This window comes from Penicillium expansum (assembly GCF_000769745.1).
Source record: "Penicillium expansum strain MD-8 chromosome Unknown contig362, whole genome shotgun sequence".
NCBI lineage: Eukaryota > Fungi > Ascomycota > Eurotiomycetes > Eurotiales > Aspergillaceae > Penicillium > Penicillium expansum.
In genome coordinates this window covers 214,653-227,670 of record NW_015971526.1, presented here as the reverse complement: position 1 = coordinate 227,670, position 13,018 = coordinate 214,653, and the positions used below count along the sequence as shown (strand labels likewise).

The 13,018-nt window shown below is 48.6% G+C and overlaps 6 protein-coding genes across 6 annotated transcripts; all 6 read right to left on the bottom strand.

Annotated features, from left to right (window-relative positions):
• Positions 1–305: 305 nt before the first annotated feature.
• Positions 306–1,386, bottom strand: dscB (the record flags this gene model as incomplete). The annotated part of the gene is made up of 2 exons (XM_016747661.1): positions 306–983; positions 1,120–1,386. The coding sequence occupies 2 exons, from the start codon at positions 1,384–1,386 to the stop codon at positions 306–308; spliced, it is 945 nt and encodes a 314-aa protein (XP_016593147.1).
• Positions 1,387–1,694: 308 nt separating this feature from the next.
• On the bottom strand, positions 1,695–3,681 carry PEX2_103900 (TFIIH subunit TFB1 family protein; the record flags this gene model as incomplete). Its single annotated transcript, XM_016747660.1, has 2 exons — positions 1,695–3,481; positions 3,540–3,681. The coding sequence occupies 2 exons, from the start codon at positions 3,679–3,681 to the stop codon at positions 1,695–1,697; spliced, it is 1,929 nt and encodes a 642-aa protein (XP_016593146.1).
• An 816-nt stretch (positions 3,682–4,497) lies between these two features.
• PEX2_103890 (Hemopexin/matrixin) lies at positions 4,498–5,157 on the bottom strand (the record flags this gene model as incomplete). The annotated part of the gene is made up of 1 exon (XM_016747659.1): positions 4,498–5,157. The coding sequence occupies one exon, from the start codon at positions 5,155–5,157 to the stop codon at positions 4,498–4,500; it is 660 nt and encodes a 219-aa protein (XP_016593145.1).
• A 1,472-nt stretch (positions 5,158–6,629) lies between these two features.
• PEX2_103880 (FAD-dependent oxidoreductase) lies at positions 6,630–7,765 on the bottom strand (the record flags this gene model as incomplete). Its single annotated transcript, XM_016747658.1, has 3 exons — positions 6,630–7,364; positions 7,423–7,534; positions 7,608–7,765. The coding sequence occupies 3 exons, from the start codon at positions 7,763–7,765 to the stop codon at positions 6,630–6,632; spliced, it is 1,005 nt and encodes a 334-aa protein (XP_016593144.1).
• A 685-nt stretch (positions 7,766–8,450) lies between these two features.
• Positions 8,451–9,762, bottom strand: PEX2_103870 (uncharacterized protein; the record flags this gene model as incomplete). Its single annotated transcript, XM_016747657.1, has 4 exons — positions 8,451–9,128; positions 9,188–9,297; positions 9,349–9,678; positions 9,735–9,762. The coding sequence occupies 4 exons, from the start codon at positions 9,760–9,762 to the stop codon at positions 8,451–8,453; spliced, it is 1,146 nt and encodes a 381-aa protein (XP_016593143.1).
• Positions 9,763–10,433: 671 nt separating this feature from the next.
• PEX2_103860 (Leucine Rich Repeat domain protein) lies at positions 10,434–12,470 on the bottom strand (the record flags this gene model as incomplete). The annotated part of the gene is made up of 3 exons (XM_016747656.1): positions 10,434–11,827; positions 11,880–12,227; positions 12,284–12,470. 3 exons carry the CDS (start codon positions 12,468–12,470, stop codon positions 10,434–10,436), a joined length of 1,929 nt encoding a protein of 642 aa, XP_016593142.1.
• Between the last annotated feature and the right edge of the window lie 548 nt (positions 12,471–13,018).

The following is a 13,018-nucleotide window of genomic DNA, read 5'->3' as shown; positions in this document are numbered from 1 at the left end:
ATTTGCAGATATTGTCTGGCTTTTCGTTTCACTACTCATCTCTCTTCTTGATCACCGAGTATTGTAGTATTGTATTGTATTAGTATACTTATAAGAATTGGAAGCGTGAATTGCAAACGTGGGGACACCACATGAATTGATCGAGGACGAAGGTATGAAGACAGGGCATCGAAGACGGGCTATATCTAATAGCAAGTCCTACTTAATGACCCAAACGATCCATCTCAACTTTCCACAGTACATCTATACCAGATAGACATATTCAATCAGTCTTGCCATAGCTCACTCAAAGAACGAAGTAATCTCTACCAATCCCGTGTCAATCGATTAACAAACCCACCACCACTCTCACCGGCACTATTCGCGCGCCTCTGAGCCTGCGCACCAGACCCCTCCAGCCCTGAAGCCGAAGCAGCAACCTCGCCTTCCAACCTCCGTCGCAGATCCTCATACCTCTCCCTCTCCGCACCACCAGACGCAGGGCCGGAACCACCCCTCCGCTCTTGCTCGCCAACCATCCAAGCCGGAACCCGGAACCCGGTGCTAGCCGGCGACAGACCCGGTAGCAGTTCCGCGCGCCAGGCTACACCGACGATCCAGCCGAGAGCTGACGGGAGGAGCATTGCGGGGAACTGGGAGAGGGCTAGCTGGGCAGCGACGATGTAGGTGGTTGATTTGTCGGAGAGGAGGAGGGATAGACTCGGTGCCGGGGGTTTGGGTTGGGATGCCTGTGTGGTATTGTCGGTGGAGGAGGGGTCATTGCTGGTATTGTTGTTTGTTGTGGTGGGGGAGGATGTGGACCCGATGCGGTAGCGGTAGGTGTGCGGGATAGTGGCATGATACTGCGCCAACAGGGCGAAGATAGTTGCTGTTGGGCCGGAGGGGAGGTAATTCAGCTTGTTTAGGGATATAGGGCGGAGTAGGAGGGCGAGGAGAATTGGTGGGAGGAGAGTCGTGTAGGGTAGTGTGGTGAGTAGGAAGGTCTATAGCAAGTAGTATCATGGTGTCAGCAATCGGTTTCCAGGTCATGTATGAAATCATTCAGCTTCTCCGTTTCCTGGTCGAGTATGTCTGTGCATATTTGCAGGAACAAAGGCAATAAGACAAAGAAGAACTAACCGCCATCTTCCGCTTCCCCCACGCGCGTTCGACAACCCGCAGGTGGTAGACTAGCATTGCGGCGAAGAGGGCCTCGGTGGAATTGGTAAAGCCGACAACCTGCCATAACAATCCACGCCAGAACTGGGTGTACGGCCAGAAATGAGGCGTTACATAGATCACGGCGAGGTGTTTTATGTCGAAGAGGGACAGGGCGACCGATGAGGCGATCGTGTAGATGAGGAGGCCTTTGGTGAGGGGCGCATTTGTGAGGCCGGAGGTGAGCATCTTGAGGCCCCTTGTGTTTCTCTTGTTTAGTTGGATTCTGGCTTGGAGATCATCCAAGGTGGGGGAGATGGGGAGTTGGAGAAAGTTCAGTGCAGTGGAGGGGACAGTTGGCACTAAATTCCCGAAGTCCGGGGAAGCTCGGCATGCCGACTTTGTTCTCTGCAAGCATTTTTAGGGTATTTTTATTTTACATCTAAATGTCAGAGATATCGAGAATTGTATTTTCTGTATGAATCAAACATTGAAGTTCTTTTAAAGTGTCATATTATACATCCCATGTCATTATTAAACGCCCGGGTTGTTTCCTTCTATGCCCCTGCCATCTCTTGACTAGCCATGGCCGCTTCTTTGTTTTGTTCGGCCAATTCTTTTTGATATCGAGTCGATGCGACCTCCAGCGCAAGGAGTGTAGGACCAAGAAGTTGGTTCACAACCTTCTGGCCTCCCTCCACGCCTTCTAAGTTGACTCGTAATTTTCGCCCGGTGCTCTCGTACATGTCACGGGCCTGCTTCTTTAGCCGGTCAACTTCGACTTTCCGCTCAGCCTCAGCGTCATTAGCAACAGCCTTGATACGCTCTGCTGCCCGCTGAAGAGACTCTGCTAATGATGCGACCTCTCCAGCGCGGTCTGGGTTGCCTGATAGATACGCCTGCCAGAACTGGTGCAAAAACTCCGTGGTTGTGGCATGTGTCAATGTCAAGCGGTCAAAGAGCGCGGTCGACAGTCCATATGTTTCTGATGCTGCTCGCTCACTCGTCTGGGCACGGCGATCGCGCAATGCTTCCAAGATCTGAGAGAACGCATCATGTAGAGCGGCAGATGAGCCGACAGGTCGACGGCTAGCAGGTGCATCCTCCATCTCCTCGTCCTCATCATCGCCAGGGTCCACTAACTTACCCAGTTGTGTATTGCCCTGCGATGGAAGATTTTGATCGATCTCCGCACGGAGAATTTGAAGAAGCTGATCTGGATCTTGTTTCGCAAATTGCTTGGTTTTATCCTCTTCCTGGCCTTGAGTGAAGAACCGACTTTGATCACGAATGTTCAAAGTGATACGACTTTGCTCTTCTTCTCCACGAAGATCTTGTAGCTGGAGCTTTTTCCATGCCTCTTCGTTGATGCCTATGGGGGCACTCATATCACCGTCGGCCGGAGCCACATTGGCCATGATCTTTTCACTCAGGCTGTTCAGTGTCCGGATAATGGGCACTTTGTCGACGCCAGATGGCCTCATATCTAGGTCAGGTCGGTTTCCGCGGCGCTGGCTGTGGTTTACTTCATTGCCAGCCAGATCCAAAAAGTGATGGATATTGGTATCCCGGTCAGGCTGAGCCGCCTCGTTCGTTTGGAGGTATTTGTCCAGCACAGCATCGGTTGCGTCGGCTTCTGTAATGCGCTCTCCGCGCAATTTTTTGAACAGCCGACTCTGGAAAAATCGTGACCAGAATTGTTGCTCGCTGAGTTTCGGTACATTCTCGTCATACACGCGTTTGACCAGTGCATGTTGTGTGAAGATGAGCTGGATCTGCTCTTTGCTGATATTCAATCGTGTGACGTTATCCTCGACTCGAGGCTTGAGTGAAGATAGCACATTATATGAACCACGGATTTGGCCCTGTTCGATTGCGTGCGCTCGCAGTAAATGCAGTCGTGTTGACCAGAACTGTGATACGAACGACGCGGACGACAAGGCTTCCGGTTTTGTATGCAATCCCTCAAAAAACATTCGCTGAAGATTTGAATCGGATCTTAATAACGACTGCTGCAGCTCTATGTCGGACCGAAGCTTATTTTCGTCGTCCAAAGGATTCTTCGATGTCGCGGCGGATGTCACAGCGTTTGCAATCGCCATTGCCGCTGACAGACCCTCGGAACTGCCTCCAGGCCCCGGTGTCTGGGATGGTGTGCCCGCCTTTGCGGTATTGACCCGAGCACTCAATGTGTCTTTGATGACATCGGCCTGCGGGCGAGCGTTTGCTCCCGCCGTGAACAGGAAAACATATTGATCGGGAGTACTATTGGGAGGCGCATCGGGAGCTTGGGCAAAGATTTTGAGCATCACTTTCGGATTCGAGGCTGGGGTCTGCTGCAAATCTACCAGTCGCGCAAGTTAGCAAAAAGACAAATGCGCGGTCATGGAATGACGGCATACTAGTGATATTGATCACGGGGATTGTGATCGTGTTCCCAGCCCCTGCGACTGCAGGACTCCATGAGACTGACTTCTCATCTGCAGATATCGCTAGGGTCCCATCTTTCTTCTTGTAAGAGGCCGCTCCGCTCGGGGATGACATCGTCGCGTGTCTTGACAGCTTCCACTGTCTTCAAAGGCGACAACGAATCCACCCATCGGGATGAGCAATTCCCCAAGGGCGGAAGTTAGCGAGGAGGGTCTGAGACCTTGGTGATAGACAGGGCGCGTAGAGGTGAAACGAGTAACGAGAAATGCGGCTCTTCTCCGAGTCATCACATGACGTTTGACGTTTGCCAAGCGTCACCTGCGAGCCAAGCCCTAAGTGAATGACCCTGTAGTTTCATTTGTGAGGGTTGAATAATGTAAGAGATTAGAAAATTTTTATTGAATCTAGGTATAATCTGGTGTTCATTTGTTTCTTTGTTGGAATTGTTGGAATTGTTGGTTTATGCCTAAGCTATCGTTTCTCTTTGACTATATCGCATTCGTGTACTATTCCCTTCGAATGATATAATGAGGAAAGTATGTACGATCAGTAATTCTAAGGAAGATAAACAATATTTGAGCCACCGTTACAGATGTAGTATCTCTTAGTCGAGTCATCATTTCTATAGGGAAGGATACTACGTATGTCCAACAGTTTCACACACAACGTAGTTGCACGGGATTTTCAAGACGCTTGCTTTCAATCCATACTTAGATTAAAAATAGTGAAATCTGCACTCCATCACCTTAAGACAGGGGCTGCTAGCTGCCTATAGCATTGTCTCAAGTATGATCTCAACAACTTTGACATCAGCAATGAAACTTAGGGCCCAAAAGAGACATAGGAGGTAACCCGAAACAGCCTAAGCCCCAGCAAATGGCTTTAATTTTGCGCTTGACAAAATCACCACCTATTTCACTGATAATCCAACTAAACCCAGTTTTCCAAGGCCTGCCACAACGAGCTGATTGCCTTCGGAGGTGAGACGAGAGTATCACCCCGGGAACTATCCACTTTGATCACCGCGAACTGATCCCCATTAAAGGCATAGTAGAGATCCTGACCACTCGGGACCGCAACAATAGCATCAACACAATCAAAGCCAGCCTGGACAAGACTTGGCCAGCCCTCTGCGATAGGTGCGACTTTATTAACAATCTTGTCGGTACTATTGTCCAGGCGAACATAGTGCAGGCCACGGAAAAAGTACATCTCATTCTTTGTTCCGGGGGTGAGCATTGCGGCATCCACGGTGTCAAAGCCCGCTTGAGCGAGCGACTTCCATCCCGAGGTAATGGGACGGGCTCCGTCACTGACAAAGCTATCATCGTAGTTTTCAAGCTTGATTTTGGCATACCGGCCTCCGAAGAAAACGTAGAGTTGGTTTTCGTGACCAGGCACAGGCACAATAGTGTCCACTGTACCAAATCCCATCTTAGGCAGAGTGTTCCAGCCTTTGCTCAGGAGGGTCGGGCCTGCAGCGAGATTATGCTCAGGGCCTCCTTTGCTAAACCTGACACGACCATAATGCCGGCCAGCGAAGATATAGATCTCTTCTTTTGTGGCAATGCGACAGGCAGCGTCAACCATTGCGAACAAAGATAGCCGATGAAGATCTTAAGAGGGTGCAATTGGTGTTTGATGATGGGCAGAGACACGTTTGTGCAGAATGTAAAATTTTCAGACTAGGTGTCCATATGGTGGTATTTATATTCATCGATCCTTGAGATTGGGACTTCTTACCATATATTGCTCATCTGACCTATTCCTTGCCTGTACGATGATAACATTTGGAATGGCACGCTTGTATAACTAAAATCGAACACCACTCACTGCATATTGTCTTCCAACTAGACTGGAGTGAAAGGCATTGGCTTGTGATCGTACGCATGATTATAATTACGCCAAGTCGAACAAATTTTGCGATATCTATTGATATAGGACATTAATTAGCTCATTTACTCTAGAACTCTCGGCCATATACCCTATTGCGTAATCTTTGAGGCTAACACATGAATCGCGCTGCTAGTGACTGAAAATATCAATTATTCAGCAGAAATGTATAGCTATAGCTGCTTTCATACCCCGATATACAACCCTTGGAGCCAAACCTTTCTAAGAGATGTAAGTATTGTGATTCAAATATACTTATCAATCTAGCTAATCATGGTAGTTCCGTTAGGTTGTCCCGAGGACTAAGGATATATGTGTAGTAAGAGCCTCTCGGTATAGGAGGATCGTGCCCTACCCCACAACCCATGCAAATAAGGGCATGCAGTGCCTTATTGTATAACAAGACAAAAGAAGCCCAGCCCTGTGAATCCACTTCTTAGCACTGGATCTCTCGGACTCTGTAGCTCATACTTGTTACTACCAAACCCACATATCTGTGTGTAACGTCGAGAGTCGAAACCAAAGCACCAGCGTTCTTATTTGTGAGAGCTAGATATGAACCGAGGGCTGGATATAAATGAGGGTACTAACAATACTACAGGAGAAAGATTGAGTAGTGGTTGTCTTGTCTAGTCAAGCAGAATAGTGAATATTGGGACAGTATTTTAATGGTAGACATTCATATTTCCAATAGGACTAAGATATTTTTGATCTCACATACTACTAATCCCACAGTTCCTATAGGGCTTGTTCGAATGTTTGCTCTTCGCCATCTCGGAGCATCGTAGCTCTTTTGCAAAAGGTATTTGCATGTCTCCATTTATCGCCACGTTCATTGACTTGCTTTTTGGTTTTAGATGAGTCTTTATTGGTGGTCACCTCGCCGCCCTAAGCACCCATTGCTCTCCCCTAAGCAACCTTCCCCTTCCATTCTCATGCTTTATTGAATTTTTTCTTTTCCGGTAATTTATTCTTCTACCTATACTGTATGTAGTTCCATATCTGTATCCATAGTTCTAACAATTTCTCCACCCAGTAGGTTGGCTGATCCGATAGTAAGTTTCTTCGGTTCATAAATGAAACAATTCATCTTTAATATTGTTTATTCGCTTTAGTCCGCCCATGGTATTTGAAGTCCAATTTCTTGATATCTGGACGAAGATATATCCTTATATATGGGGTTTATAGTGATTCTCAATCAAGCTAACAACTCGACTTGCCATTCCCCAGGAGTAGACATAGCCCAAACCACCAGCTCCATAAGCATGAATGACATTGCCTTCTCGCTCAACACGAATTCCACCCTTTCGAGCCGGTCTAAACCCCACAATGTTTTTGGAAACATCTCTTTCGATATCAACCCAGTCAAATTCGCCCGCCGTCATATTATTGACTCGGTCGAGAATGTCCGTTCGTAGAGCCATGTCGGGGTCAACAGCAAAGTTCCCGGGTTGGCTAACACCGCCGAGGATGACTCCCCCACTTGCCCTGGGAATGACATAGGTGTACTGGGATCCTTGCCGTATAACAGCGCGGTCAAAGTTGAGTTGGTTTTTGAGAAGCATGGTCTGCCCTCGAATGGATATCGAGCTATCATCCGAAGCAAGTTCACGCGCCCCCAATCCTGATGCGTTCACCACGATACTGGCCTGACTCAGACTCTTCATTTCTTGCAAAGATCCAAGGTTTCTCCGTACAAATCCCACTCCTCGTTTAACCAACGTCTGTGTGATCCATGGTAGGAACATACTAGGATCCACGGCCAATCCACTGTAAGTAAATCCGATAGTCGCTCCGGATGGGAGGTCGGTGGAGTGAATGGAGGTGAAATCGGGGAAGATTGATTTGTACCATATGGTTGAATCATCCCCACGGTCATCGTAAAGCTCAGTGATGTGGATTCTCTAAGCTTCGGTTAGTTTATTAAATCCGGCTGACAGTAGTTATACAGAGTTAATTTACTTTGATACCACTTCGAGGATCCTGGCCCACTAGTTCGAAGTACTTTTGGATTGAGTATTCCTGGAGCTCATTAAAGCCTGTATCGGGATGAGGTGCAAGCAGAGCCCCGGCCCTGCAGGGCAAAAACAGTCAAAATAAGAGACAGAGATCTTTCAGGTTAGCGTTTTAGATTTTAGAGTACTCACCAAGGACTTGCCCAGTCAGTTGTTTCATCGCCAGGGAGATCACGGGCTACAATAATGACATCGTATCCAGCATCAACAAGCAACAAGGCACTGGTAAGCCCGACAACACCAGCACCAATGATACCGACACGTGTGTTCTTGGATGCATAAGATGACATGTTTATATGAGTGTTACTCTGTAAGTGGATGGCTGGTTTCATTTTAAAGAAACTCCAGAGGGGTACAAACCTCGGAACCGTCAGATACGAGAATGCCCGAAATTAGACAATGAAAGGAGTACAGATTCCATATACCGATGCTCCTATCTTTCCGGCTTTGTTCTCATTGCTATGACTTGGCAATGGACATTGAGGCCTGGACCGGGAACCCGGCCCGGCCCACAGGCGGGGTCGACATATTTCTTATCCATCGGAACTCCATCCCGACAAAATGTATACAACATAATTGATGAACTGGTGCTGATGAGGCGAGGAAAGCGCAGTTGATGGGTGGGCTAGCCGAAGTTGTAATCTATAAAGGTATGGGCGAAGGTACTCGTCCATATAGCCATTTTCAGTAGCCAATTTACGATCAACTAGCGTTAAGGTGAAGTGTTTCCTCGAGGATTTCTACACACAATATAGTGGATATAGATAGAAATGCCTTGGACACAAGGAGAAAAGAGATAGAGAGCAAATACGGCAAAGTCCTATGAAAAAGGGAAGATTTTCACGGAAATTAAATGATTCAGACATACTAATCAACTGCAGTAAAATCCATTGGTCCAGATACATGTGCATTTTTCAGCGATGTGCAAGTTCATGGTAGATATTGTGTCCCAGTAAATGGCAAATACCCACCCATCTACTTGAAAAATCTCTCCACCTTCTGGTCACGCACCTCCAGGAGTATCTCCTCGAATACAGGGCTGATTTCCTCCAAAACAGCCATCCGAATTGCACGCTTGAGCACTTTCTGGTTATCATTGTAGTCCTCAAAGTCAACCTCTTCCAGCACTTTCTTTAGCTCAATATCGAAGTTCCTCATGAATACCGCCCCATAGTGAGGAAAGCCTTTTTCGCAGTCGCCGTAGTGTATCTCCTCAAATGGGCTCCCTATCGCTTCGAATATCACTTGCTGGATTAGGCCGAGTGTTTTTCTTTCCGCCAAGCGGCTGAGCGGAATCGGCAGTTCCTGTAGCACATTCATGTACACGTTCACGCCCACTCGCACGGCCATTTTTTGCATGCGACTGTGATCTTTGTGGTATTCTTCCTCTTTATGATCTTTATCAGTGTCTGGTTCATAGGTTCTTGGGTGATTTCCTCTTCGGGTGTGAGATGGGACTTTGCTTAAGTTCGGTAAAGGCGATCCGTCTCCAACCTGCAAGTCGGAATGAGTAGTCTTACCGGTAATATCCTCATGTGCGGCAGGGGATATCGTGCGGGCACCGGGTGGAACCAAAGCATTATTAAAGACCGCCACAAGAAGCAAAATAGCATCTTCGTAGCCATTTCCGCTCCGGCATTGTGTTTCAGTCGGCTATGTATATCAGCATCAAGTTATACAATCTCCTATAGGCGTCTCTGAGTAAAAGATACCTGGCCCTCCTCGTTCATGCGGAAGAATCTGAAGATATCACCGTCTGTTGCAAGTGTGTATGCGAAGTGGTCTTCTTTGTGTAGATGTCTCTGCTTGGCATGGAGCCCACCTTTCTGCAGTTAGTTGTGACAGAAATGCCGGAGTATGATACAACACTCACACATGATCGCTATCATCTCTGGGGCTGTTGCATTGCGACTCAAAGCTCTTGAGGGTCGCATCACAGCCGGGAAATTGATGCTCTTGCCCTCTGACCCGTACCAAAACGAACCTTCAGGATGCCCATGTGCGCGAGCCCTGGTCGAACTAGCACATACACCTATGTAAGAAGACCCAGATTGAGATTGGAAGTCTGGGGATGATGGCTCGAGCATCTGCTTCTTCATCACTTGGAAGTGGATAATGGAGAGGAGTAATTCGACCCGGTGTCTTTGAGATGTTTCATTTTCGGGTTGGGATTTTAGTGCCTTGAGATATTTGAAAAGGTCCACTTGGTCGGATTAACTTGGGGTTACTTGTGGGCATGATATGGGAAACACAGCTTACCACCGGAGCATTCGATTGACAAAGCCATGGTGAAGATGGCGAAGAGTGACAGACTAGGTACAGTTTGAGCAGTGGCTGGGAAATCAAAAGAGTTGGGCAAAGAGAGATGTGAGAATAAGACAGAGTTGATGACGAGGGAGGTGATGAGGAAGACGCCAGTTGTGGAAGTTTGTCGCCAGGTAGTTGCCTATTTGGGGCTGCAATGGTCACGCCTTCCCGTTGAGCCGTTGAGGCAGGCACAAGGCTATACCAGATCAAGTCTACGAAAAAGCTTATAAGAGATAAAGTAGAGACTAGGTAGGTATTTATGAGTAGAGTAGTGAAATCCAGATAGATACAGTAACGCCATTTGAAGCCAGTGATATGAGAGGGAAAAAAGGAGCCAGACACCGCTGAAGAGAGAAATCTCAGATGCTATGCAAAATCAAAAGACAAAACGCGACCGAGAGCACGAACCCGAAGCCAGTAGCCAGAATGCCGAAATTCGTAAACCATGTTGCGCGCCGCCATGCATAGACCGGATATCATCATTCATGATCGTCAAAAAAAAGCAATAAGCAATAAGCAATAAAACGCAAAGCCCCTCCAATGAACGCAAACCGTGAAAATGAAGCATATCAAATCAAGGGTATCAGCAAAAGTGATGAAAAAAAAGATCCAGCGAAGACGCTTTTTTGAGAACAGAACGCTCATAGTAGATCATTTCTTGAACATGTAGTGGCCATAGAGGCCGCCGACCTCGCCGACAGCCATGGGAATCTTGCGCATACCCCACCAGCGCGCACCCATCTTCCAGTAACGGGCGCCATCGTCGGAGGGTTCGTAGGGCATGGAGGATGGTTCGCGAACGTACCAGCCGCGACGGCCGAGGTCTCGCACAGTCCAGCCAACGGAAGTGCGGTGGGTCTTGGCACGCTCGCGCAGCGGGGTGATAATCTTGTCACTGAACTCAACGACCTGCAAGGGGTAGCTTTGGTTCGAAAGAAGGAGACAAGTGCTGGTGTTGAAGATGGCGCCGATGGTCATCTGCGGCACCTTGGCAAGATCCAGGTAGCAGAGAGTGCTGGGGGCATCGATTTCGACTCCCGTGGCTGGGTTGCGGTACCGACCAAAGAACGAGTTCACGTCCGCGACTGAGAGATCCGCAGAGCTGAGGCCCAGCTCCTCCAGGTACTTGGTCATGGGCACTAAGTGTGGTACATGGTCCGAGGTGATCTTTGCTCCGCCCAGGTTGAGGGAACGGAGAGTATCAGGAAGATTTGGCAGTAGAGCAGATATATCTGCCTCTTCCAGAAGACGGAAGCGGGTCGGGTCCGTCAATAGGTTCAGATAAACGAGAGACTCATTGACCGACGGGTGGGTGGTGAGGAATTGAACCAGGGCGCATGGGCGCAGGCGCGTGCATCGGGACAAGCTCAAATGTGAGATACGGGCAGTCTCGGGGATGGAGGCGAGAGCCAAATCGTTAACTTGGGTGTGAGTAAGGTCGAGGTGCGTCAAGTTGACCAATCGCGGGAGGAGGTACTCGAACATGGGAGCGGGGATAGTGCTGCATTCGTGAAGCGAGAGCCGTTTCAGGTTGGGCAAGGTCATGGACAGCGCAGGCCCACCGACCAAGGCCTCCTGGAAAACTCCAGAGAATGCTTGAGTCGAGCAACCGCAGAAATCCACGGCGCGCAAGTTCGGCATCCCCATCAAAAGCTTCCGGATCACTTCCACACTGATGTCGCCTTCCAGGTGTTCCTGGAGCAGGCATTCCTTCAAGTTGGGGAGAAGTTCCAAGCATTGCAAGAGGGTCTTGGAGGTCAAGTTCTGGATTTCGGCGTTCATCTGCTTAGTGCGACCCAGACCGACGGAGGTAAAGTGCGAGAAGTCCAGTCGGCGCACCAATGTCCCCAAAGCCGGATACTGCGACATATGATTAAGTGCCTTGGAGAAAATGATGGAGTGGGGGAAAGTCATGTTCCTGTACAAGACACCCAAAGTGGCAGCGTGCAATGTGTGGGATGTAAGCAGGCACGAGACCAAATCCACGTTCCGAGGCGCGTAGCCATTTGGTGGAAGATCGACCGCAAGGTTAGAGATGATTTGATCTATCAACAGGTTAGCACGTGGGGTATAAGAACGGCAAGTGCGACTTCTTACCAAGAACCTCCGGGGGGAACCTCTCCAAAGGCGATGTACCGGGAGGGGTCTGTAAAGCATGCACCTCCACTTCGGGGGCCTTGGGTGGGAGAAGCTCCACGGTTTCGGGTTCCTGGGCCTCCCATGCCCAGCCCTTTGCTTGTAGGTTTCCTAGTCCACGGAGATCGCTGTAGCTGCGGCTCAAACTCTTCCCGCCCAATCGAATCTGCTTCCACCCGAGGAATCCACCACAAGGACAGCAGAAGTCTGGAGCTTGTTGCATCTGGGTGGGGCGCTCGACCTTGCGCTCCTGGTCCTGCTCTTGGGGAGATGGTACTTCTTGGGTGTCCACGAACGATTGCGCAATTCCTAGATTACCGATCACGTCAGCCTCCTGCCTGGATTCGCACATCTTCGGTACGTACCGTCCTCAGTATCCTCTTTGATAGAACCGAATGAGGGGCGACGCTGGCTGCTTGACCTGGATCCGTCCGGGGTGCTGCAGGGCGAGGGGGACGAGTCGCGTGAGTGGAAGTGATCACCACAGGGAATTGAAGAAAGTCGAGGGAAGGCCGGCTTAGGCTGCGAAGGGGCAGGAGTAATGGAGGCCATAGTGAAGAGGAAGAGGCCCTCTATAAAGGGCCCTAGGTGTACAGTGACTAGTCGAGGAGTACCTTGGAGTAGGTGGAATGACACACACAAAAATAAGTCTACCGAAATTTAAAAATCAAAAGGCCTCTTCAGATTGAAAAAAAGAAAGAAAAAAATAGCCCCGGTCAAATCAAAGAAGTGTTAAGACCGAGGGCAAGTTTAGGGCTCCCAGAGGGGCGGCGGGGAAGAAAAAAAAACGAAGCTGTTAGTCACGGAAACGGATGAACCGGTGTTGCACAACTTTGTAGGTAATATGGCTTTTCCGAGCGGATACGGACTGTGAAGGATCCAAGTCTTGATTTGAGACTTTTGAGAGAAGTTAATGAAATGAAAGTGAAAATGAGAATGAAAGTTGAAGGTCAAAAAGTGTAAGAAATGCACCATGGGTCATGGCCACATGGGGCGAATCTTTTTTATCTTTTTATCTTTTTTATCTTTTAGAAAAATAACGGGTGAACTGATTGATTACGGTGGCGGATCTGTTTTTTTCTCTTTTCTTCTTTAATTCT